Below are 23,447 nucleotides of genomic sequence, written 5' to 3' on the forward strand. Positions count from 1 at the left end.
TTATTGGACAGAAAAAAGCATAAAAGGGGAAAAAATAAATTATACTTCAACAAAATTTAAAATTTTTCTCTTCCAAAGACGGTTCCAAAAATGAAAAGGCAAGCTACAGACTAGGAAAAATATATGCAGAACATATATTGGGCAAAAGATTTGAATCTAGAATAAATGTAGAATTCTTACAAACAACCCAGTTTTTTAAAATGAGCAAAAGATCTGAACCAGCACTTAACTAAAGAAGATACACAGACGGCAAGTAAGCACATGAAAAGTATTTAACACTACTAAACATGAGGGAAATACAGATGAAAACCTCAATGATATACTATTGCACACATTGAAAGTGTTGGCAAAGATGTAGAGGAACTGGAACTCATATATAGCTGGTGGGAACATAGTGATACAGCTTTTTAAAACAATATGGTAGTTCCTTTAGAAAGTAAACATTCATCTGCCATACCACCTAGCCATTTCATTCCTAGGTTTTTACCCAATATAAACATGTTTCATATGTCCACACAAAAAATGATACACAAGTTTTCATAGCAGCTTTATTTGTAACAGCGCAAAACTGGAAACAACCCACATTTTAACTAACTAGTGAATGAATAAATTGTGATATAGCCATACAATAACTACCACTCAGTAATAAAGAGGAATGAGCTATTGGTATTACAACAAAGTAGATGAATCTCAAAACGATTGTGCTGAGTGAAAAATATAGACAAAAAGAAGACATAGTGTGTGATCCCATTTATATAAATCCTGGAAAAGGCAGACTAACCTGTAGTGACAGAAAGCAGATCGTTAATTGTTTAGGGTACAGGGGAAGGAAAGGATGTATTACAGTGGGGTGTAAGGAACTTTGAGGCTGATGGCTTCACAGGTACACATATATCATCAAACTTTATATTAAATGTACAGTTTCTTTTATGACAATTGTACTACTTAAAAGCAAGATAGCAAATAACTATACTGTATAGATTTGATTGTAGAAATTATTGTTTTAATAGAAATCTAGGCTTGCTGTTAAGAGAAAATATTTACATAAGCAATACTTCCATTGTAAAAGGCTAATTTTTGGTTATTTTGTAACTAGATGTATGTATTATCTTGGCTTTCTTGCTTATCCTTTCCTCATTCATATCACCTCACTAGACCATTTAAGATTAAGGCTATTGGAAGGAAGTTTTAATCTTTGTAATATGGAAGTATTCATACTATCATTCAATGGTGATATGTGAAATGATAAGAGGAAAATATTTGGAGATGAAAGAGAATTTTTATATATTTATCTCCAGTGTTTTCCTTGTGTCTGAAACAGGGTGGGTGGCATCTTACTGGTGGCTTAAATTTGGTTGCTGCCCATGAGGAGCTTACAGTCCAAATATAAAAACAAAAATCAAAGTATAGTATATACAAGAGATATTTCTAATGACTGTGGATAGGTGCCCTTATAATTAGGGGTCTAGTAGCTGTGGAAAGTCATTTTAAGGAAGAAGCTAGGAGAAAGGGAAAAAGAAATATGACATGCAAAGAGTGAATGGGAATGAGCAGAGATAAATGAGGTGATTATTATTAGATGGGATGAATTGGGATAGACATGGAAACAGGGAATAAGCAATTTTTGAATTATATACATTAAGCACTAGGGAGCCAGTGAAGGGATTTGAGAAGGGCAGTGACCTAGTCAGAGTGATAGATAACACAGATTTTTCTTACTACAGCATTTTAAATTGGTTATACAAGAAACAGGAAGCAATATCTACAAAGATGGAAACTTTTAATAGCTAAAGGATTATCATACAGACCTTAAGCAAAAAGGGGACATAGTAAGAGAATGATTTAGGAAAGAAAGATTTAATTAATGAAAGCACTTTAGATGGAATTAATGGGGATGAAATGTCAATGACAACAGTATGATTTTATGCCTGGAAAACTGAGGAAGTTACCAAAGTAGAGTTATAAAACAGAAACAGTCCCCCAAGCGTCCTGGTTCTTAACCCTCTATGTTAAGGTAACATTTCAAAATGTAAACATAATCAGAGACTGGTAGTGGAAAACTGGGAATAACTTTAAATATCTCCATAAGAGATTGTTTAAATAAAGCATGGCATATGCATAAAATGGGGGAAAGGGCAGTTAAGGGAAGGGTATTTTCTTGAAGATTTTGTGCTAATTTTTCCTTAAGAATGATTGTCAGATAAATGAGCTGAATTTCAGGAGCACGTTTCCCCGTCCCCCACCTTCCATTTTTAATTCCTACTAGAGTGCAAGCTCCATTAGTCTGGGGGGTGGATTTTTGTGTGTTTTGTTGAGTGGTCTTTCCCCAGATCCAGGAAGGGTCTTGACTCACAGGAGGCCCTCAGATTGTAGTTGGATGAATTATCCTTGCCTACTTAATGCTATAATATTTGCAAACTTAGTTTTCCTGTTTTTTATGTTCTCTTCTTACCATTAATATTTTATAGCACGGTCGCCTAAATTAACATCATGATATATACTTGCTATTCCCTTTATAGTATCTTATATCAGACTTTCTTTCCAACATTTCAAATTTTTAGGAGTGTTTTTTCAGCACTTGTTCCACTGAATGAACGCTTAGATGGCATTTAATAAATCATAAAATATTTCTAAAGTGTAAAAACTATGGAGATTACAGAGCAGTCACCGGAATCACTCACAGAAGTTTTAATCAACAGAAACAACAGTGACTGATAATGACTGACGCGGCAACTTTGTAAAAATGATTGACAGCTTACCCAGTCAGCCAGTTTTGAAGTTATGAAATTCCTGCTGGATTTTGCAAAGTCGAAACATTGACATTGCTTAACATTAGGTGGATGAGACTTTAACATATTTTTTTGGTTTATATTATTCTTAATTTGTGTAATGTAGATTTGCATAAAATACTACCAACCCCTACTGTGCACTTGGTAAAAATAATATTATAAAAGACTACAAAAATGACATGGGAAAATGTTCCACAATTTAGTAAGTAAAAAAACACACACCAAATTACAATGAATAGTGGATACAAGTATATTCTGGTAGGGGAAAACAAAATGAGTAATATAGAATTATATTTTCCAAGGTGTTTAATTACTTGGGGAAAGTGAAATTATGGGTAATTTTTTTCTTTATATTTTTCCTTATTTGACAAAAGTTCTTCAATGTAATTGGTTATCAGAAAAGGTAGTCATTAAAAATGGTTTAATGATATAAGTATAGCACAGTGGTTTGGATGGAATCACTGTACCAGCTCCTCCTAGAGTGTGAGCTTGGATGCTTATTTAACCTCTTTGTTTTGTGCCTCAGTCTCCTGATCTGTCAAATGAATTAAATGAAATTGTAAATAACTATGTCAATGGAGAATTAAAAATAAATTGTTGCATTCATTCAATAGAATATAATACAACAGTAGAAAATTAAGAAACTAGACCTACATACATTATATATATAAATCTGAAAAACATAATATTGACCAAAATTAACAAGATGTATAGCTACATCTGTATTTTTTTTAAACTTAAAAAAACACAACACCCCGCCCTGGCTAGTGTTGCTAAGTGGTTAGAGCAACAGCCTGCAGGTTTGATTTGGGGTCAAGGGCACATGCATGGATTGCAGGTTTGATCCCAGGCCCCAGTCGGGGTGAGTGTGGAGGAAATCAATCAGTGTCTCTCTCACATCAATGCCCCCCCTCACACACACACACACCCTCACCCCCTCCCTCTCTCCCTTCCACTCTCTGAAAAAAAATCAATGGAAAAAATATCCTCAAGTGAGGATTAACAAAAAAAAAACACACACAAAAAAACCCTTCTCTACATGAGTATAAATATAGAAGTACCATGAGAGTGAATTACCTTTGCGGTAAGAGGGAACAGAATGAGATCAGGAACAGACAGGCACACAAGAGGCAATACAGCTGTGTAACTACTGATTTTATATCTCAACAGAAAAACTGATACAAATCTGTCAAAGTACTGTGTCAAGGCTAGATGGAAGTATATGGGTATTATATTATTCTCTGTCCTTTTCTGTGTGCTTAAAATATTTTATAATAGTGAAGTTTTAAAATTTTTACAATAAAACACACTTGAGGTAGACTGTTACTTTCCCCCTCTACCTTACTAATACAATTCAGTGATAAAAATGAGCACCATGCTTTTCCCCCACGTTTCTAGCTTAGACTTTTGATTCTCTTTCTCTTTTTCTTTTAACAGCTTTACTGGGAATTAAACCAATTGGGATTAATAATCTAATTAATATATTTTTTTTAATACTTTGGATTTTTTAAGCAGTTTCCTTTAGCTTCTGAGAATTGTGTGACTTATTTTTTAATCACATTTATAGAAAGTCACTTTGGCTGAAGGGTTAGGAAACTAGTGTAGTTCTGCTCTCTCAGATTATTATGGTGAGTGAAATGGTTCCTTCTTTGGGAATCCAATATACTCAGAGGCAGGGTGTTGGGCTAGATGTTCCATTTAGGTTTCTCCTAGTTTTGGCATTGTAGGACTGTAATTCAGAATCTTCTGTTTGATGGTTAGTTCTTTGAAACTAATCAGTGTGTTCTAAACACTTTGACCCTCATAATACCCAGCATAATGCAGTTGATTATTATGTGTTAAAAATTAATTGAAAGAATGATCAGTACAACTTTGAAACTCTTGGTACATTTTTTATAGATTTCTCTGTTTGTCTTGTGTTGGTTTATATCATGGCTTTTTCTTTCCTATGTTTAGTGATTTAGAATCTAGAAGGGAAGTAAAAAAAGAAGAAGGCGAAGCTTTTGCACGAGAACATGGACTTATCTTCATGGAAACTTCTGCTAAGACTGCTTCCAATGTAGAAGAGGTAAGTGAGAGGCCCTTTTAAATATTTATCATCTTTTTACTTAATGCAGTTGTTTTATGTACTTTAATATTTATTTATTGGTGTATCTTCCATAAGCTTTTTAATCACTAATAGTCTTTGAATATCATAAAGTAGGAAAATTCCTTTCCTTTGGAATGCCTTGTAACATTTATCTTAGATCAGACTCTTGAGTTCTATTCTGAGCCTTCTCTTGAAGCCAAAATACTTTAACACATCTTTGTATACATTTTCCCTAAAATCTTTTTTATGTTACATGAGAGGGAGGAAAAGGACACTAATGAAGTTTGGAAGTGTTTCAAGATGATGAACATTTGTAGCTTATTTATATCCACTTTTGATTAAATAAGTAAATTATTATCTTACTGCCATATAATATTATACAAAGCATGGGAATTCTTCCATCTTTAATAGATGAAATTTGCAATATCTCAGTTATGTCCATTAATCAACTTGAACTATTGGAAGTTCTCTGAACACATCATGTTCTTTCATGCTGTACATGTTTGAATATGGTATTAAGATACTGTACATAGGTGAGTAGACAGTCCTCTATAAGGTAGATATATTGCTGCTATACTCTATGAAAAGCAGAAATGAGGCTAAAACGTAAGTAGCTGCCCAAAGTAAGTAATACTGTAGTTCCACCTTCTGGGTAAGACTCTTAAGAGCAACTGCTGAAAGGGATTCTAGAAAACAAATGATTAAAGAATCTCATTGTTCTAAGGATAGCAGAGGATGAGGTCATAGGCAGCAGCTAGCACTGTGCCTTCGACATAGTAAACAGTGAGTAAATATTTATTGAGAATATTTGGAGCTCTTCTAATTAACCCTTGAACCCAGAAATTGACTATAGTAATTGAACAGCATTGGTATTCACTGAAGAATTCTTTCATAGGTAAGACATTATACTTATCTATACTTGATGAGATGCTCTGTGATTGTTCTTAATGCATTTCCTGTAGGCACCAACTAATGCTTTACCTGTTACTGCCAATAATTTCGACTTGATAACATACACCATACAAGAGCAATGTTTCACTTCACACAGCAAACCCAGAGAGAAATCTGTTCCATCACTTCGTTCAACTTGATAATAGACATTTAAACCTGCTTGCTAAAGAGAGGGACTCCTTTATTACAGGTGTTGTATTTTAAACCATATGGGTCCACATGTTATGGGAGTTTCAAGACATATGAAGCAGCCAGGCCAGTGTGGCTCAGTGGTTGAGTGTTTACCCATGAACCAGGAGATCACAGTTCAGTTCCCTGTCAGTGCACATGGTCCGGTTGCGGGCTCAATCCCCCAGTAAGGAGGCATGCAGGAGGCAGCCGATCAATGACTCTCTCTCATCATTAATGTTTCTCTCTCTCTCTGAAATCAATAAAAACTTATTTTTTAAAAAAAAGACATATAGAAACATTTCTTTATTGATTGTTAACAGTGGATTTTTCTTGTTGATTTGCAAACCATATAGACAGAATTGTGTGCATTTTAATAAAGTGCCATACTATGAAGTCAGATAACAAGGCATCAACTATTGAAAAGTAATCCTAGATTTCTAGTTCTGTCTCTATTGCATTTTTGTTCATTGTCCTTACTCTTAACAAGTGACAGTAGGTATCTATTTGTAAGTAGCAAATTATTGTTGTCATTTAAATGAAATATAAGTATCCACCACTTTCAAAAGTTCCCGATTTACCACTTTGCTTTTACCATACTAATGTAGGTCTTTGGTAAAAGCAAAGTAGCATAACTCGAACTTTCAAGAAATAGAGGGGGATACTCTTCACCTTGTGCCATTTCAGCTTAGGAAAGGTTTCATAGGAACACGCTACTTTCAAATAGTGGTGGAAACCTGGTTACTCTATTAATGTTTTAGCAGCACTTACTGCAGACATTCTGTACCTGTGGTCATTAATAAAAATAATTGCCCTGGCTGGTGTGGCTTAGTGCTTAGAGCATCAGCCTACACACCAAAGGATCCCTGGTTCAATTCCTGGTCAAGGGCACATACCCGGTTTGTGGCTCGCTCCCTGCCCCCAGTCAGAGTGCATGCAGGAGGCAACCAGTCGTTGTGTCTCTCTCACATCGGTCTCTCTCTCTCTCTCTCTCTCTCTCTCGCTCTTTCTCTCCCCCTTCCACTGTCTGAAAAGCAATAGAAAAATATCCTCGGGTGTGGAGTAATTAATTAATTAAAATAAAATGATACTCTAGTCTGCTTAAACTAGATTATAACTTACCAAGTTAAAAATTTCTGAGATAAGATCTATTTAGTAGGTAGATAGATATAGTTTTATGTTTATAAAATTATAACAATCCCACATACACACATATATACACGGAAATATTTATATACACACAACTCTTTATTTATATAAAACCTCAGTATTAGCAAACTGATATGGTACGTAAATGTTATGTTTAAATGTATTTGTTTTCAAACTATGTTATAATTTCCAAATTAGAAGTTATAATGGAATTCTTTCTATGAAGTGGATTTTAATCAGTTTTATACAACTTGGTATAGCTCCAAATGTAATATTTATTATCATTTATCCTTTTTATAACTCACTGAGGAAATATACTCATAAATATGATAGTAGTAGTACACCCTAGAGTTCATCTCCTAAATGTCAACGAAATTAAAAAGCCAATTTTAACCAAAATAGTCTTGTCTATATGGTATTCCCATAGTAACAGGAGATCAGAACTCATTCTTTACATTTTCAATTCCCATTACTACTGATTTTTTTAAACATAATATTTGGATGCTATACACATATTTAAGCATGTAGGGAGAAACCCTGTATTTAGTTGCCTATCATTTACTCAAGCAATATTTATCTTAAATGTGCAGAGCATTTGTAGTGTCATCACTTTTTATATTAGGAAAATGAGGTTTAGGCTCTTTTACCTCTGGCTGAAAAAATTATTTTGACCTTAATTACACTAAAGATTTTGCTGATAAGCAAATAAGAATCAACTGTTACCAGCAGTAAATATTTTTGATAAATTTGACTTCCACTTTTAAGTGAGACTTGAAGGTCATTGAGGACACCAAGATACCATGTCTGCCTGGTAACTTCCCTGGCTCCCCATCAGGTTCACAGCTCCTCAGCTGCCACCCTCTGGCAGTCCGTTCCAGAACCACAACTTTGTTTAGTGTCCTGCTCTGCAGAGTTCCAGGGAGATCTGACCCCTATGGTCTGTCCTGTGACAGACAGAGGAGTTGGTATGAAGATGCCGAGGAGCTCCCTCTCCTGTCACTGTAATCCAGTGATCTGTATTGCACACGTGTGCTATCAGCATTTAGAAGAGTGTCTCATAAGTGGAAAATTTCTTTAGAAAGTATTTTCAAATGATCAAAACATGTCAAGTACCTGGAATAATAAGGCTGTTGTATATTTTTATGGCACGTTGTCAATGTTTTTTTACATACATCCCTTCCATTTTTTGTAGAGGACTCAGACCCCAGGGTCAGTTTCCCGTCCATTCCCCTTGATGCTGTGCCGCACAGTGGAGAGCAGCAGTTCTGAAGGTTATTCTCTCCCCTCTGAGGCGTGTTAACAAAAGGACCACTTCTACATAGTCAGGCGAGTTTAGTGGAAGCTGGACGATACCCCCCTCTTTTAAAAACCAGAATTTATAATAGTATATTAGTTTTTGAGAACCCACTGTAAAGAAACTTGTTGGCTTTTATGTAACCCAGAGATTTCCAAGTGTGATTTAGCCATTCCCCCCAAAAATAGAATTAGGGTTGGGGAACACACAGCACCTGAGGGATTGATGTCTCTTTTATTCTGCTTATTCTCTTCATGGTAACACAGGTTGCAGTGGAGAATGTGGAGACTATTTTTAAGCTCAGAATATATTGTAAAAAAATTTTTCCCAAATAAGTTGTATTTAGAGCATTCCTTCTCAAACATTAATATGCATTCAGATCACCTAGAAATACCGTTAAAGTGCACATTATGATTCAGTAGGTCTGGGGTACAGCCTGAAAGTCTGCGTTTGGATCCAGCTCTCAGGTGATAGTGATGCTGCTGATCATGGGCTCACTCAGGAATATAGAGACTGAAGAATCTGGCAGAGTCCTTTCCCATCTCCTCAGAGATATTATCTCTTTAGACCTTCTCACTATCTTAATCATCTCCTTTCTACCAATTCTTGGCTCTCAGCCTGTAATTACATAATTACATTCAACTATCTTAACAATAAAAACTGTTATTTTCAGTTCTGGATGTGTTCCCTTCTAGCTTGTAGTAAGACCTATGTCCATTTCCCCATTCTTTTTCACATCTCAGTGACTTCTACCATGGCCAAGGTCATCCTGCACCTCCTAACTGCCTCACCTAACAAATGCTTTTCTGTTCTTACCTTAAACAATCCCTTGGGGATTTTTGACTACTCTTCTAGAAACTTCCTTTTTCCTTAGCTTCATGAAACCTTTTTCCCCTCTTTCTTTGTGCCTTTCTAGCCTTCCCAGACCCCTTTACCAGCTCTTTCTTTCGTGTTGAAATGTCACCTAAATCCATGACTTCAGATACCCTTCTTAGGACGTGTGTTCAGCTCCACATTGACCACTGCTGCCTGGACATCTCTGCATAAGTGGTTCTCGGACCCTCCCAGTTTACCACACACAGACTGAGCTGATAGCCCTTCTCTGCTCTGTGGATCTTCAGTTCCCTGCATACTAGAGCAGTTCCTTTCTCTGCTTTACAGTAATTTATTTAGTCAACGTGTATCGTTTTCCACTCGTGCCTTGTTCTTTCTACCTGTTAAATATCTCTCCACATCGTCCTCTTCCTTAATTGCTTCCTAATTGGACTCCCCAACTTCATGTTTCAATCCTTTTTCTAAAAATGAAAATTGAATATCACACTCCAATTTTACTAAATCATGTCATGGTTCCTCACAGCTTCAGAATCAAAATCCTTCGCTTAGAATACAAGTCTCTTTTTCTGCCAACTCCCCACAGTGTGCTCTCCATATTAAACTAAGCCATCAGCTGGGTGCTGCTCTTGACTCCCTCCACAGGAAGTGTTCTCTGTACTTGAAATGCCCTTCCTTCCTACTCGATCCTTCAAAGATATAGTCAAGTCTGATCCCTCCTCTTGGAATGACACGTGGCACCACCTCCCTGTCCCCCTCCACCACCACCCACCACCACACACAAGCACACAGAGTCAGAATTTATATATCCTTTTCTCTGTATTCATTCCTGTGTCATCCTGAGCATGAATTTATCTTAGCACTCTATGACAACATTTGTTTTTCATGTTGGCTCACCAGAAGGGCAGAATTCCTTGAAAACAGACTGTCTTTTCATCTTGGCATCCCCAACACCTACCACAATTTCTTTCCCATAAACTAGATAACAAATGTTTGGATAGTTCATTTATTTAATTCAGCCTTTGCCCTTCCTTCAGGTTTTTGTTTTTTTTTTTAATATGTTTCTGTTGATGTTAGAGAGAGGAAGGGAGAGGTTGGAGAGAGAGAAACATCAGTGACGGGAGAAAGTCATTGACTGGCTGCCTCCTGCATGCCCCCACTGGGGATCTGGCCTGAAACCCAGGCATGTGCCCTAACCTGGAATCTGTGACGTCCTGGTTCATAGGTCAACGCTCAACCACTGAGCCACGCTGGCGGGCCTTCTTCAGTTTTTAATCAGGTTTTGCTTTGGTCTTACTTGTTAACGTGTAGGTGGAATTCTGTCCTAAACCTTCTTTGCCCTAAGCATTCTAAAAACCTATTAGCCCAGCCAGAGTGACTCGGTTGAGTGGCATCCTGTGTACCAAAAGGTTTCCGTTTCAATTCTCAGTCAGGGCACATGCCTGGGTTGTGGGTTTGATCCCTAGTCAGAGCACATATAGAAGGTAACCTGTCATTGTTTGCCTCTTACATTGATGCCTCTCTCTCCTTCTCTCTCTCTCAGCATGTCCTCGAGTGAGGATTAAAAAAAACCCATGAGATTTTTGGAAAACCCAATGAACAGATTGGCTCTTCCTTTAATCAGGAGCTTCTTCCAGTAGCAGCCTGGGGTCTTTGTGGTTTGAAAGGTTTCTTTAGACCTAGGGATAACTGCAGCAAAAATTATGGCAAACTAGGAAGAGTACCCCTCCCAAAAAGCCTCCTACCAGCTTTTCAAAGACTTCAAAATACCCCAGAAGTGATATCTTGACATCTATGATTCCTTTTTTGTTTTCCCTGTATATTTTCCCTCTGTATCAGGTGTGGAGAACCTTTTTTCTGCCAAGGGCCATTTGGATATTTATAATATCATTCATGGGCCACACAAAATTATCAACTTAAAAACTAGCTATGAAAAAAGCTCCTAGATTTATTGAATTTCAGGTCCCACCTGCAGTTGCCTTGGCAGGGCCAGACCATATACGGCCTACAGGCCAGATGTTCCCCACCCCTGCTCTACATGAACATTTTATTTCCTTAGAGTTATGCATCACCAAAACTTTAAGTAGTATATTCTCTCTAGCATGGGCCTAAAAGTGAACTTGGTGTGAATAATGGTTAAATTTCCATTTCCCAAACATTTGTCACTTTGTCAAATATTCTTCTCAATCTCTTAGCCATTTGATGGGTTATTTTTTCCTATATTCATCAGTTTTACTTTTAAGATTGGAAATTTATGTGAAACCAGAAAAATATATAAACATCTTGTTCAGTTGTACACGTGAAACCTGTATACATACACTCATGTCAGAAATTGAAGCAAAAGTCTAGTAATTAAAAATATCTTAAAACTGTTGAAAAAATCAGGGCTGGAAATTCTTGGCTTAGCTGTTAAAGTACTAAAGATAGAGCTAAGATGAAAGTCTAGCCAGCTAACCCTAAGACAGATTGCAGAAACCTGCCAGGCCATCTAAACTGACATCAGATAGGTAGATTTCTATGTCAGGGGAAAACACAGGACTTGATAAGACTTTAGTAACTAAGAAGACCAGTTTCAAGGTCTTTTGCTAAGACTTGTGTCCTGTTCCAGTACTTGAAAATCTTACAGATTTAATTTGCATTGAGAACACATCTTACCTGCCTTATGCTGTGTTGTCTGGACTTTCCACTGGAAATCTGACCTGACCTTATCAGGCTTGAGGAGAGTTTAGTTTAATATTTACTACTCTGTTCCACAAATTGGCAGATTCTGCTAACGAGCATCAGTTTCTCCCTCTTTATTTAACCATCACCCCAGGGAACTTTAAGGATGACCCAAAGCACACTAACTTAGAAAGTTACACTCATCTTCTCTACTTTTAAACCAGGATAACTAAACTTTACTGAAAAAAGTCACTTATTACACACTCTCACATTTATCTGTAGTGTGTATTTATAGGCGCACAATTATGTAGATCACCAACCACCAAGACTTTCCCACGTGTATATAACAAACGTTAGAATTCCATGTCTAATAAACTCTTCACTCCATCCTTGAAACCTGATTTTCTTCCTTTTTTATTTATCTCAGTTTACTGCATACCCTTCTATCTCAGTCACTTAAGCCGGAAGTGGAGTGTTCCTTAAGCACCTTACCATTCTTACCCTACTTAACAAGTCCTGCTAATTTCTCCAAAGTAGATACTAAATTTTCCATATTTGTAGATCTTTGTTTTCCATATTTGTTGCCACTGGTTTAATTTTTCAGACCTTCATTGCTTTCCTAGATTATTGTTTTAGACTCCTACTGGTCTCCCTCTTGCCAATTCTACCTCCTTATAATTCTCCCTCTAAACCAGGGGTGGGGAACTTGCGGCCTGAAAAATCATTTGGTCTGGCCCTGCCAAGGCAATCGCAGGTGGGACTCAAAATTCAACAAATCTAGGAGCCTTTTTCATAGCTAAATTTTTAAGTTGATACTTTTGTATGGCCTACAAATGATGTTAAACATACCCAACTGGCCCTTAACAGAAAAAAGCTTCCCCAGCCCTGCTTAAACTATCCTCTGATTTTGTCCACCTGCTTCCTGCCTTTTCAGGGTTCCTTGATATCTTCTAGACATGTCTGTCCATCCCCAGCTTCCAACATAACTGCTTAAAAATCTGCCTCTCTGTCCATAATGCTCTTTCTTCCTCTTAATTTTCCTAATAAATGAGTAGGGGCTTATGTATTACTCAGGGCCCTCATGGTGGTTTTTCTCTTGACAGTTTTTCATCATCAAGTGGTCATGTCACATTTTCTCTACTGTGGAAGTTTCCACGCTATGTTTCAGTTTTGGATTTATATCCTGTATTATATCTTTGAGGTTAAAGATACTCATAATTTACCTGAGTATGCTCAGTGCCTGGTACAAATCAAGTACTCAGTAAATGCTTGTTGCATGGAAGAACTAAATTACTAAGGAATTAAACATATCTGCGTGCTGTCTCTGACAGAATAGGAACAGTAGATTCTTAAATACTATAATCTGCCAAACCTTTCTATTGGTTCTGGTTTCTTCCTCCCCTTTATTTTCCTAGTAAAATTGATCAAGATTTGTTTAGGCCATCTCCTTTCCTCCTTAACAAGCACTCACTGGTGCTGTTAATTTTTGTAAAGGGAAGGAAGGACACAAAGGATGAAAGTAATCACAAATATTAAATACTTTCCAAAATAACCCTAGAAATCCAAAATGATTTTTAGCTAGAAGCTTTTGAAAGGATGTGAGAGTGTGCTTTTTAAATCAGCAGATTTAGCAGTGGCTCTTTTTCTTTTAATGGAACACAGGAAACTCAGTATGAAAGAAAGAAGAACAGAATGGCATTGGGTGGGGGTGCCTTGGGAATGGGGGGGAGAGGGAAAATGGCTCTTCCATCATCGGGCTCTCCCTGCTTCCTACCCATCCCTAAGAGGTGGCCCTGACAGGATTTCCATGAAATATAACTTGAAAGCTACTGTATTGGATGGTGTATGTATGAGTCATCTCCCACTGAAGCTAAACCAAATAAAATCAGAACATCTTAAAGTCACAGAATTCGAAGGAGTTTTGTATTTAAACTGTGCAATCTTGAATTCTAGTCTAATGTTCTTCTAAGACTTTCCTATCTTTGCATAATATTTAAGTCTGATCTCAATATGTTTTATTCTTCAGGGCTCACTAAACACAGTACGTGTTGCTAATTTACTTTTTTAATGTTTAGTTTTATTTAATCAAGAATTAATTTTAATTCACTGAAGAGCATTGATCACTCCTTCTCTCTAGTTTACAGTGCTTCAGGGCACATTCACATTTAGCAACTGTACCCTCTTCTCACTGCACTCAAATATTCATGATGACGAAAGCCCCAACACGCATCAAGTACTACATGACAAGCACTGTTTTCATTGTGCTACACTCATGAATGTGTTACATTTATCCTCCCAACAATTCTGTGAAGTAGGCATGATTATTACCCTCAGTTTACAGGGAAGTTAAGCTTTGGGTCCAAAGCAACATATCCAGTAAGTGGCACTGAGGTTTGAACCTAGGTAATCTGGTTCTAGAGCCCCACCCTTAACCATTCTGCTACTCTTAGAGGTCTAACTTCATCCCTTAAACTGATCTTCATGAAAACAAATGAAAGAAAATTAAAATTAATTTCCTTACTATACCTACTTTGAATTTTTCTTCAGAAATAATGAACACCTATGTAAATCATTTAGAATAGTGACTGGCCCATAGTAAGTACTTAGTAAATATTGGTTATTATTAGCTTTGGCAAATAGACACTTGTAATGTCCATAGCATTATTAGCAATTGAGAAGAAAATTAAATAGCATTCTAGTCATCTCAAGTTTCCCAGTACTAGAACAAAACTAAAGAGTCACTTATTTTATAGGGTACTTTGTGTCTAACATCTGTTCAAGATGTTTAAATAAAACTAAGATCCTTTGCCCTGGCTAGTGTGGCTCAGTGGTTAGTGTTGGCCCATGAACCTAAGAGTTGCGGGTTCAATCCTCAGCGCAGTTGGGGTGCAGGAGGCAATCAATGCTCCTCTCTCACATCTCTCTCTCTATCTCCCCTCTTCCTTCTCCCCCCTGACTCGTATCTGAAATCAATGGGGAAATGTCCTCCCGTGAAGATTAACAGCAACAACAAAAACCCCAAAATACTAAGATAATTCAATTTATTTTGAATTCTTACCTAACAGTGCTGTAATTTTTATCTTTCCACCAGGTGGCAGCATGTTACACAAGGAGAGAATTTCAGTATTTTGCCCTAAAAACTGTTAAACCATGATAAAAATATATTTTTTGCCTCTGTTCTCATCAGCTGTGAGGCCCTCTTCACATGTTGTGCATGGCCTATAGCCAGACCTGCCTTAGTCCTGCCCTGCACATGTTCTCCTTGTCAGTGCAGAACATTTATTTGTCCAGCATCTTCAACAGAGTTTTAAGCCCTGTGCTTAGATTCTCCCAACTAAATTGTTATTTCAGCAACAATAAGAACTATATCCTGGTCCTGTATCTTCTGTAGTGCCTAGAGAAGTGCTGATCTGTGGTAACAATTAACAGATGCCCTTGGGCAAATAAGAAATGATACAGGTAGGGTACCCATAAGCTTGTGTTTGCTGAATATGTATTTGAATCATAATGAATTTATAGTTTTTGTTACATTTACTTTAATTTGTGCTATAAAAGTCCCTGAAAATTTACTTAAGATTAGATATTATCAGGACCATTCAGATAACTACTGCCAAGGGTTGAAAGATTAGTGTCTGAGGTGGAAGGCAATTAATGCCTAATGAAGGTAAAGGACTGAACATGGTAATTAATCAAAGTAGGGCAAAGGGTGTGAGCTAATGGTAAAATGAAGAGAGTCAGGCTTCTGGTCCTGGAGTGGAGCACTGCATGGGAAAGCAAGAGGCTCGCCAAATTAAGTTGGCTGCAAGCAAATCTGTTTATACTTTGTAATCATGGATCTTCCTAGATATTGTTTGTTTCACAGTGTTGATAATGCAGTCCTTTGACATTAGTTTCTCAGCAAATATTTTTTCTATTCTATAACCTATTACTATTTGGATTGGCTATATGTGAAATGTGAAGTACATATGAATATAATGTTCTTATAGATCTAACTTACGTGTCACCCAAAACCTGTAATGGTCTTTAGGATGTCTTGTTTTAAAAATATTGCATTAACTAATATTAAAATTTTTCTGTAGGTATGCCATCAGCTTGCCTATTTTTCTGATAGTAAGGAGATAAGTAAAGATAAGATAGATTTTTAATCTTTCCCTTGTAAATGTCAATCCTTGTAAGAATGATGAAAGTTTTCAAAAACGTACTTTCAGTTTCTTATGTTGAATGGCAAATACTGACCCTCTCTCTCCTGGATGACTTGGACCATCATCATTAACACTGTACTCTGCCATTCGGAGCTGTCTGCACAAGTCTGTTGCTGCCACAGCTGCTGTCATGTGCAAGTTCCCCCAGTACCCCTTCCCCTAGTGCTGCACATGCCATGTACACAGACACCCCCCTCATGCCTGCTTTCTCTATTTCTCCTTCCTCCCCACCCCCTCAGAATGCTTCTATAGCCTGGGAAATAGAAAAGGTAAAACTGGTTAAAATTCTGTCTGAAATTAGAAGGAATTTCAAGTTAAGGCTGTCCTGTTAAAGCATGAGCTTTTTTTTCAAATATGTCTTCATTGATTTCAGAGAGAGGAAGGGAGAGGGAGAACGGGAGATTGAAACATCAGTGATGAGAGAGTCAAAGCGTGAGCTTTTAAAGTAAAGCCTTTGTAGTATCTATTTAACTTATTGTTGCTACTTTCCTCACTTTTTTTTTTCTGTATTCTAGAGGTATTTCAGAATGTTACATCTCTACCTTGAAAAATATATGTGGGGCTTGATTTTTAGTGAGTAGAGTGAAATGAGAAATTAAAGAAAATGTTGGCTAATTATTGTAACAGTTATGGGTAACTCTTGTCTTTCCAAGTTCTTGAGATGCTTTGCAGCTTTAGTGGACAGGTAATGTCTGTGACACCCAAGACTCTTATCTTAAAAGTTTCATTTGAGCTCTAATAAGCCTTAGTGTTCATTATATCTGGGAACTGGATAATTCCATTTCATACCTGTTTTAAAACAGGTATACTAATGTCTATGTTTGTCACATTGGGTTTTAAACTCTGAGGACTCATTAAAATTGATCACTAATTAATCACTTAATAATATTAAATATTTTTTGCTATGATGTAGATAAAACAATTCATTTATATAGTATCTTCTCTATAATAAGTACTATTTAGGTAATAAAATTAGTAGTGACTGGGAAATGTTATGTAGCATAGCTTTCTTAAGCCAGTTTTTAAAGAAATTCATCAACAAATTAGCAAAAAGTCAATTTATTTACATAAATTGTCACATTTAATAATGACTTTTATCACATAAGTGTTTATATGAAGTTATAACTCATGAATAGGACCTTGTAGTTCTAACATTCTGGTGAAATGTACACATGTGGGTGCCCCTGTGAGGAATTCCAGCCCTTTGAATTTATGAATCTGTTGACTTCAATATTTAGTCAACCTGGTTTCTAAGGCTATCACCATAATTGGCATGTTATTGGAAATAAAGTTAAATTTTTTCTGATTTATCAGGATAACTTCAATTTCAAGGAATGTAAATCAATTCATAGTTGGCTGAGAGCCAGTTTCTCCCTCCCTTTAACTCCAGCGCACACATTAAAGGCACGCTCACTTCCAAAGCGCCTTGTGAATCTGCAGTGATTCATTCTTCTTGTTATTTTGCTGCACATTCTCATGACCCTCTCTGATGATTCGATCAGCCACTTAGAGTTTATGCATATTCATATCTCTGTGCTCCTTCCGCAGCCGTTCACGTCTCCTTCACTCACTGGTATGTTCTTGGTACAGTAATTGAGCTGCAGTAGATTGATTACTCTGGGGAGCTGTAAGGCCTTTAAAGGTGAAAACATATCAGTCCTGTTAATTAGGAAACAAAAGCTCTGGTGGCAAGTCAGCAGTCAAATATTTCCAGTGTAGACAAGACGAAAGGTATGATTTGTTCCTCTCCATGAGCCCTGTTTACTTTTCAGTTTTTGAGTTAAGTCTGTATCAGTGGTAGTAAAGACTAGATATCTTTATGAATTTTCATAGAATGCTAATTAAAGAGGACCTGTCTTAATACTATTTTTTGTGATCTCTCAAATCTGATAATTTAGAAACACTTTCTGTAGCATTGGCAATACTTGCATAAAATGTTTTAATATTTTGCATAACTATAGAATGTTTGTGGATTAATGTTGGTATTAGAGGTTTAATTTGGTTACAATGTTCTAACTCTTTTTTGTCAATATAGTAGTGTGCTATATGGAAAAAAGGTGAAACTTGATTCAACATGGCATAGAAGTTGATCTGCCTTTTTACCTCTTTATGATAAGCATCCTTTAATTTTCCCTCTTAAACTGTATATTAAGGAATACATTGTCCTGGCAAAAAGGATTTTGTGTGGAACAGTAACCTCCAAAAGTAAGCTAGTTTCAGCATAGAAGTTAATGCAGTTTATATAGTGGATATGTTTTTCTCCTGTGTGCTATTCTCATGTTATACATTTTTCTTTTGAGGTATAATTCACATACCATAAAATTCACCCTTTTAAAGGGCACGGTTTGGTGAGTTTTAGTATGCTCACAAAGTTGTGCAACCATTACCACAAATTCCAGAACATTTTCATCACCCTAACCAGGAACCCTCATCCTCATTAGCAGTCACTCTCCATTCCCCCTTCTTTTAACGCCTGACAACCAATAATCGACTTTTTCTCTCTATGGATTGACCTCTTCAGACATTTCATATAAATGGAATTGTACTATATGTGATCTTTTATGTCTGTCTTCTTTTACTTGGCATAATGTTTTTAAGGTCCATCCATATTTAGCATGGATCAGTAGTTAATTTTTTTATGGCCGAATAAAATTCCATTATATGGTTATACAGCACCACATTTTGGGTTTCATTCATCAGTTGCTGAACATTTATGTTGTTTTCACTTTTTGGCTATTGCTGCTAATAATACTAATGAACATTCACATACATTCGTGCTCTGTTCTTGATCTTAGGGAGAAAGCTTTCAGTCTTCACCACTGTAGGCATGATGTTAGCTATGGGTTTTTCTTAGATGCTGTTTATCAGGTTGAGGAAGTTCCCTTCTAATCCTCCTTGTTGAGTGTTTTTATCATGAAAGGTTGTTGGATTTTGTCAAATGCTGCTTCTGCATCTATTGACATTATTATCCGGTTTTTGTCCCTTATGGTATTACTAGATGTATTGCATTGTTGATATTCTTATGTTGAACTTTATGATATTCTATAGAGCTTTTATATAATATTCTTTTACTATGGTGGTTTTAAATAATTTGAACTAATTTCTCTACCTTATATTTCAGGCATTTATTAATACAGCAAAAGAAATTTATGAAAAAATCCAAGAAGGAGTCTTTGACATTAATAATGAGGTATATACATGTAAAAATTATTGACTAATATTAATTTATTTTTTATGCTTCTTTTTTTATATGTTTTTTTTTTCAGTACAGTTTACATTTATTATTATTTTGTATTAGTTCCAGGTGTATAGCAAGTGGTTAGACAATCATATACTTTAATTAATTTAGACTTTAATTCCTAAAATGGATATGTGGTGTCATTTAACACATTAGTTTATAGTCATCTCACTGAAGAGTTGTTGGATATTGTAAAATAGTTTAATGTTTGTGTTCTAGTAGAGCATCTTTATCTGTGCAAACGTATTAAAGTAAGTGGCCCTATCCATTTATTGTAAGCAACGCAAAATTATACAAATCCTCCAAAGAGAGAAGAAAATCCACTTTCATCCACCTGTCCATAGGTGTCATCTGCTTTGGGGAATAATTTTCCAGTTGTGTAAATGCATGTACTGTGTCACTGATGCAAGATGATGCTCTCCCGTTGTCTGGTATGAAAGCGGGAAATACCCACTGTGGAAATGACTCCCAGTATAGCATAGCATATTTTCAGGAAACTAAATTAATATATGTAATTGGCCATTGGCTCTGGTTTGTTTTTCTTGGGGTTTTTTGTTTGTTTTTGTTAAAATTATTTTGAGCCAGTTTTGATTAGTGTGATTAGGATAAAATGTAAAGCTTTGAAGCATATAATTCAGCATGTTTACCAATGGTCATCATTTTGACCTAGATCCCCACTGTGCGGATATGGCAAATTGTTTACTGTTACATAAACAGTAAACATTCTGTGCCATTCTGTGTTAAGAGTTTTTGCTACCAAGAGAAACTCTTACTCCTTCCTGAGTTGCCAATAGGAAAGCATTGTGTTAGGATGTGTGTCTTGGCCTATACATAAATGAGGCTCTTTTTTATTTGCCTCAGTGTTCTTTGCTAAAACCAAAACAGTTTGCCTAAGTTTTCTAAAAAAGTACTTGATTTTCTCATTTGTTTTAATTAGGAATATTACGGCTTCTAAATCCTATCGTCTGGGCTTATATGGCAATAGATCTTGAGTTAATTTAAAGGCGACACTATTCAGAGGCTAACGCCACGTAAATTGAACAGTAATTGAGCCTCTACGTAAAAGCGCACGTTCATTGTTTCTGTCCGGTTTCATATAGTAGCTGACTGCTGTACTGTGCCTGGTGCAGCTTTGATTGCAGTGTGCTGTCAGGAGCCAACAGGCCGTGCGATTTATTTGGCCTAATGCCAAGTCTGACTCCTTGATTCCTCAAGAAGTTGCTACCAGCCCAGAGGGGGCAAAACCAATGAGCCATAGGGCATGCTTTTTATTAAAGAGGAGTCAAAAGAGCGAAAAGAAACCACATCAGCTGCTGTCAATACTGAGCTGGTGCCAGAAACCCCAAGGCTACTACTGTTGCAGAACAACTGCCAAGCACCATAAATCTGAGATTTACTGCGACGGAAAGTTTCCTTAAGAGCTTAATTTCTGAAGCTACTGTATTACTTTTCTCAAAGTGTTGTATTTTTAGGTAAAATCCACTTGAGGGAGTGAGGGTTAAGACATAAGTGTGAGTTTGATGAATGAAAGAACTGCTCTGTGTGTGGGTTCTTGGCAAGCTGCCATGTCTTTGGGGATCATAGAAATTATTGATGACACAGAACACTCTGTGCCCTCAGCCTGTACAGCTGATTCCACATGGAAGAGAAATGCTGTCTAGAGAGAAGATTTGACATTGTATTAGGAGAGTATAGGCTCTACATGTTTTTACCCTTTAACAATGACTTGCAATTGTTTTAAACATTTTCTCCACTGTGAGAACACCCTGGACAGCCGCACTATCCAGTGTCTGTTTACCCCATACCCAGCATGATAAAGAATTATTTTCAGAAATGTTTCCACAGCACTGTTCCTAAAAAGAAGAAATGACCCCTAAGAGAGGTGGCTTTGATTGTTGTAAAAATCTCCTTAATATTTTTCTGAGTTGTTTGGTAAAATTGTATCATTAAGAATTAAATGGATTTTTATTGGATCCAGTTACATTTATTATTCTTTGTCTTTTATTTCAGGCAAATGGCATTAAAATTGGCCCTCAGCATGCTGCTACTAACGCCACACATGCAGGCAATCAGGGAGGACAGCAGGCGGGGGGAGGCTGCTGTTGAGTCCGTTTTTACTGTCTCGCTGCCCAAATGGGGCCTACTCACTGCTCCTTTCACCCTCTCCTGCTCAGCTGAGACATGAAACTATTTGAAATGGCTTTATGTCACAGAAGACTTTACTCTTTCAAATTCTTGTATAACTTTGAATAAATGGTTAATGTTCACTTAAAAAGACAGATTTTGAAGATTGTATTCATATCTATTTGCATTTGATTTCTAGGTCAATTGATGTGATTATTTTTGTTAAATGTTGTCTTGTGCCCTTACCTACGACCTGAATTGTATTAAACACTACAAAGTCATCTTGAGTATTTTAAATCAGTTTGTGTAGTTAGGTTTCCCAACACCTGTGGTTACCTAATGTTTAATATTAATAGAACTGTCCTCAAAAAGTCTGTCAATTTTCAAGGCTAAAAGGAAAAACAAGGATTCTTTTAATTCTGTATTTATCATTTATTTTCTGTATATATAGTTTAATAACCTGCTTGGGTGTAATTTGCCAAGCTTGAATTCATTAATGCATTTGCATAAATTCTAAACTGTTTAGAGCTTAAAGCTACTGAAGCATTGTTAGGAATTGCTTGGACACTGAATTTTAAACTTTTTGACATTGTTAGCAAGCATGTTCATCTTTTCTTGTCACTAGTCCAAGAAAAATATGCTTAATGTACATTATAAAAGCTATGTATATGTTAACCTGTTTTAATGCCAAAAGTTTGCTATTTGTCCACAGTTTCTTTAAGACCTCTTCAGAAAAGGATTGGTTGGCCTTAATGAATAGTCGGGTGGAAGCACAGTATCATGCGTGAGGTGGGCAGAATCAAGAGCTGCGTACACCTGAGCGACTCCAAGAAGAGTGAATGTCCACATTTAGATGGCACATTATGAGGACTTTAGTTTTTCCTTAAACAATAATTTTTCTTTTATTCACATGATTTCTAAGTATATTCTTCATGCAGGACAGTTTTTCAACCTTGATGTACAGTGACTGTAAAATTTTCCTTTCAGTGGTAACCTATAATCTTTTAAATACGATGAGCATCGTGTCTGTTTTGAAGGGGATACGACAGTAAATCTGCCAGATGGAATATCCTGTTAAAAAGTAGAAAAGCTTTAGTAACTTACTCAGTATGGTGGTTTTATCCTATTTTATTTTTTCTTTTCTCCCCTGGTCTATGATGAAATTGTTATATAGCAGTGAAAAATAAAATCCTATGTATAAAAGTGTTCTTTTTTTATTATGGCCACATCATTTTTTTAAATATATTTTTTAGTCCATCTATAGCTTTTACATGTATCTAAGCATATTTTTTAAAAGGGTCAGAATGTTTAATCCCTTTTTAAAAATTTTGCTAAAATGTAAAACTTCACAATATTGAAATTCTTTTTGTTACTGATGATGTAAGCAATATTTTCTATTTCTCAACCAGCACGAAAGCACATTTAAACTACAAGAAAACTTTATAAAGAAATTCTAAATATGAAACTAACTACTTTCAGTTCACTCATGGCTTCACCTTTGCTCTAGGTCCCTGAGTGTTCAGCAGGGCTCTGCTAAAGCTGTGGCGTCACTCGGGGGAGTCACCTATCTCAGTCTTGTGTTAACCAGCTCCTGGAGGGCAGAGAGAAAGGGGAAAGGAAATGGAGTTTCTTGAGTATTCTTATATAAACTATTTTTTCCTGAAAGTGGTCATTCCAGGATCATTGATCATACCATTCACTCTCTTTAGTGATGAGAAAAAGTTAAGGCAACTAGGACTTGTTCTACTCTATACCAAGAAGAAGATTGTTTGGATATTATTTTTAAACTGCTGTTAGCTTTTCCAGAAGTTTAATGTGTTTCTTTTCCATGCTGTCTAGCCTAGTTATTTTATAAATCAAGTATAAGAGCAACTAATGGTTAAAATAAATAAATAAAACCAGCACATGCCCTTTAATACCCCAAGATGGAGCCCTCATACACAGCAGCCTT

The 23,447-nt window shown here is 36.4% G+C and overlaps 1 protein-coding gene across 1 annotated transcript in view; it reads left to right on the forward strand.

Moving 5' to 3' along the window:
- RAB2A (RAB2A, member RAS oncogene family) overlaps positions 1-22,702 on the forward strand; it is a 61,726-nt gene extending 39,024 nt beyond the window's left edge. Inside the window, 4 exon segments of the mRNA XM_087825394.1 lie at positions 4,746-4,857; positions 19,256-19,324; positions 21,383-21,466; positions 21,468-22,702. Of these exon segments, the coding sequence (XP_087681520.1) occupies positions 4,746-4,857; positions 19,256-19,324; positions 21,383-21,466; positions 21,468-21,557 (355 nt within the window). The 3' untranslated portion in view covers positions 21,558-22,702.
- Positions 22,703-23,447: the final 745 nt, after the last annotated feature.

The sequence above is a fragment of the Miniopterus natalensis genome, chromosome 16 (genome assembly GCF_054644295.1).
Source record: "Miniopterus natalensis isolate mMinNat1 chromosome 16, mMinNat1.hap1, whole genome shotgun sequence".
In the NCBI taxonomy this organism is placed as follows: domain Eukaryota; kingdom Metazoa; phylum Chordata; class Mammalia; order Chiroptera; family Miniopteridae; genus Miniopterus; species Miniopterus natalensis.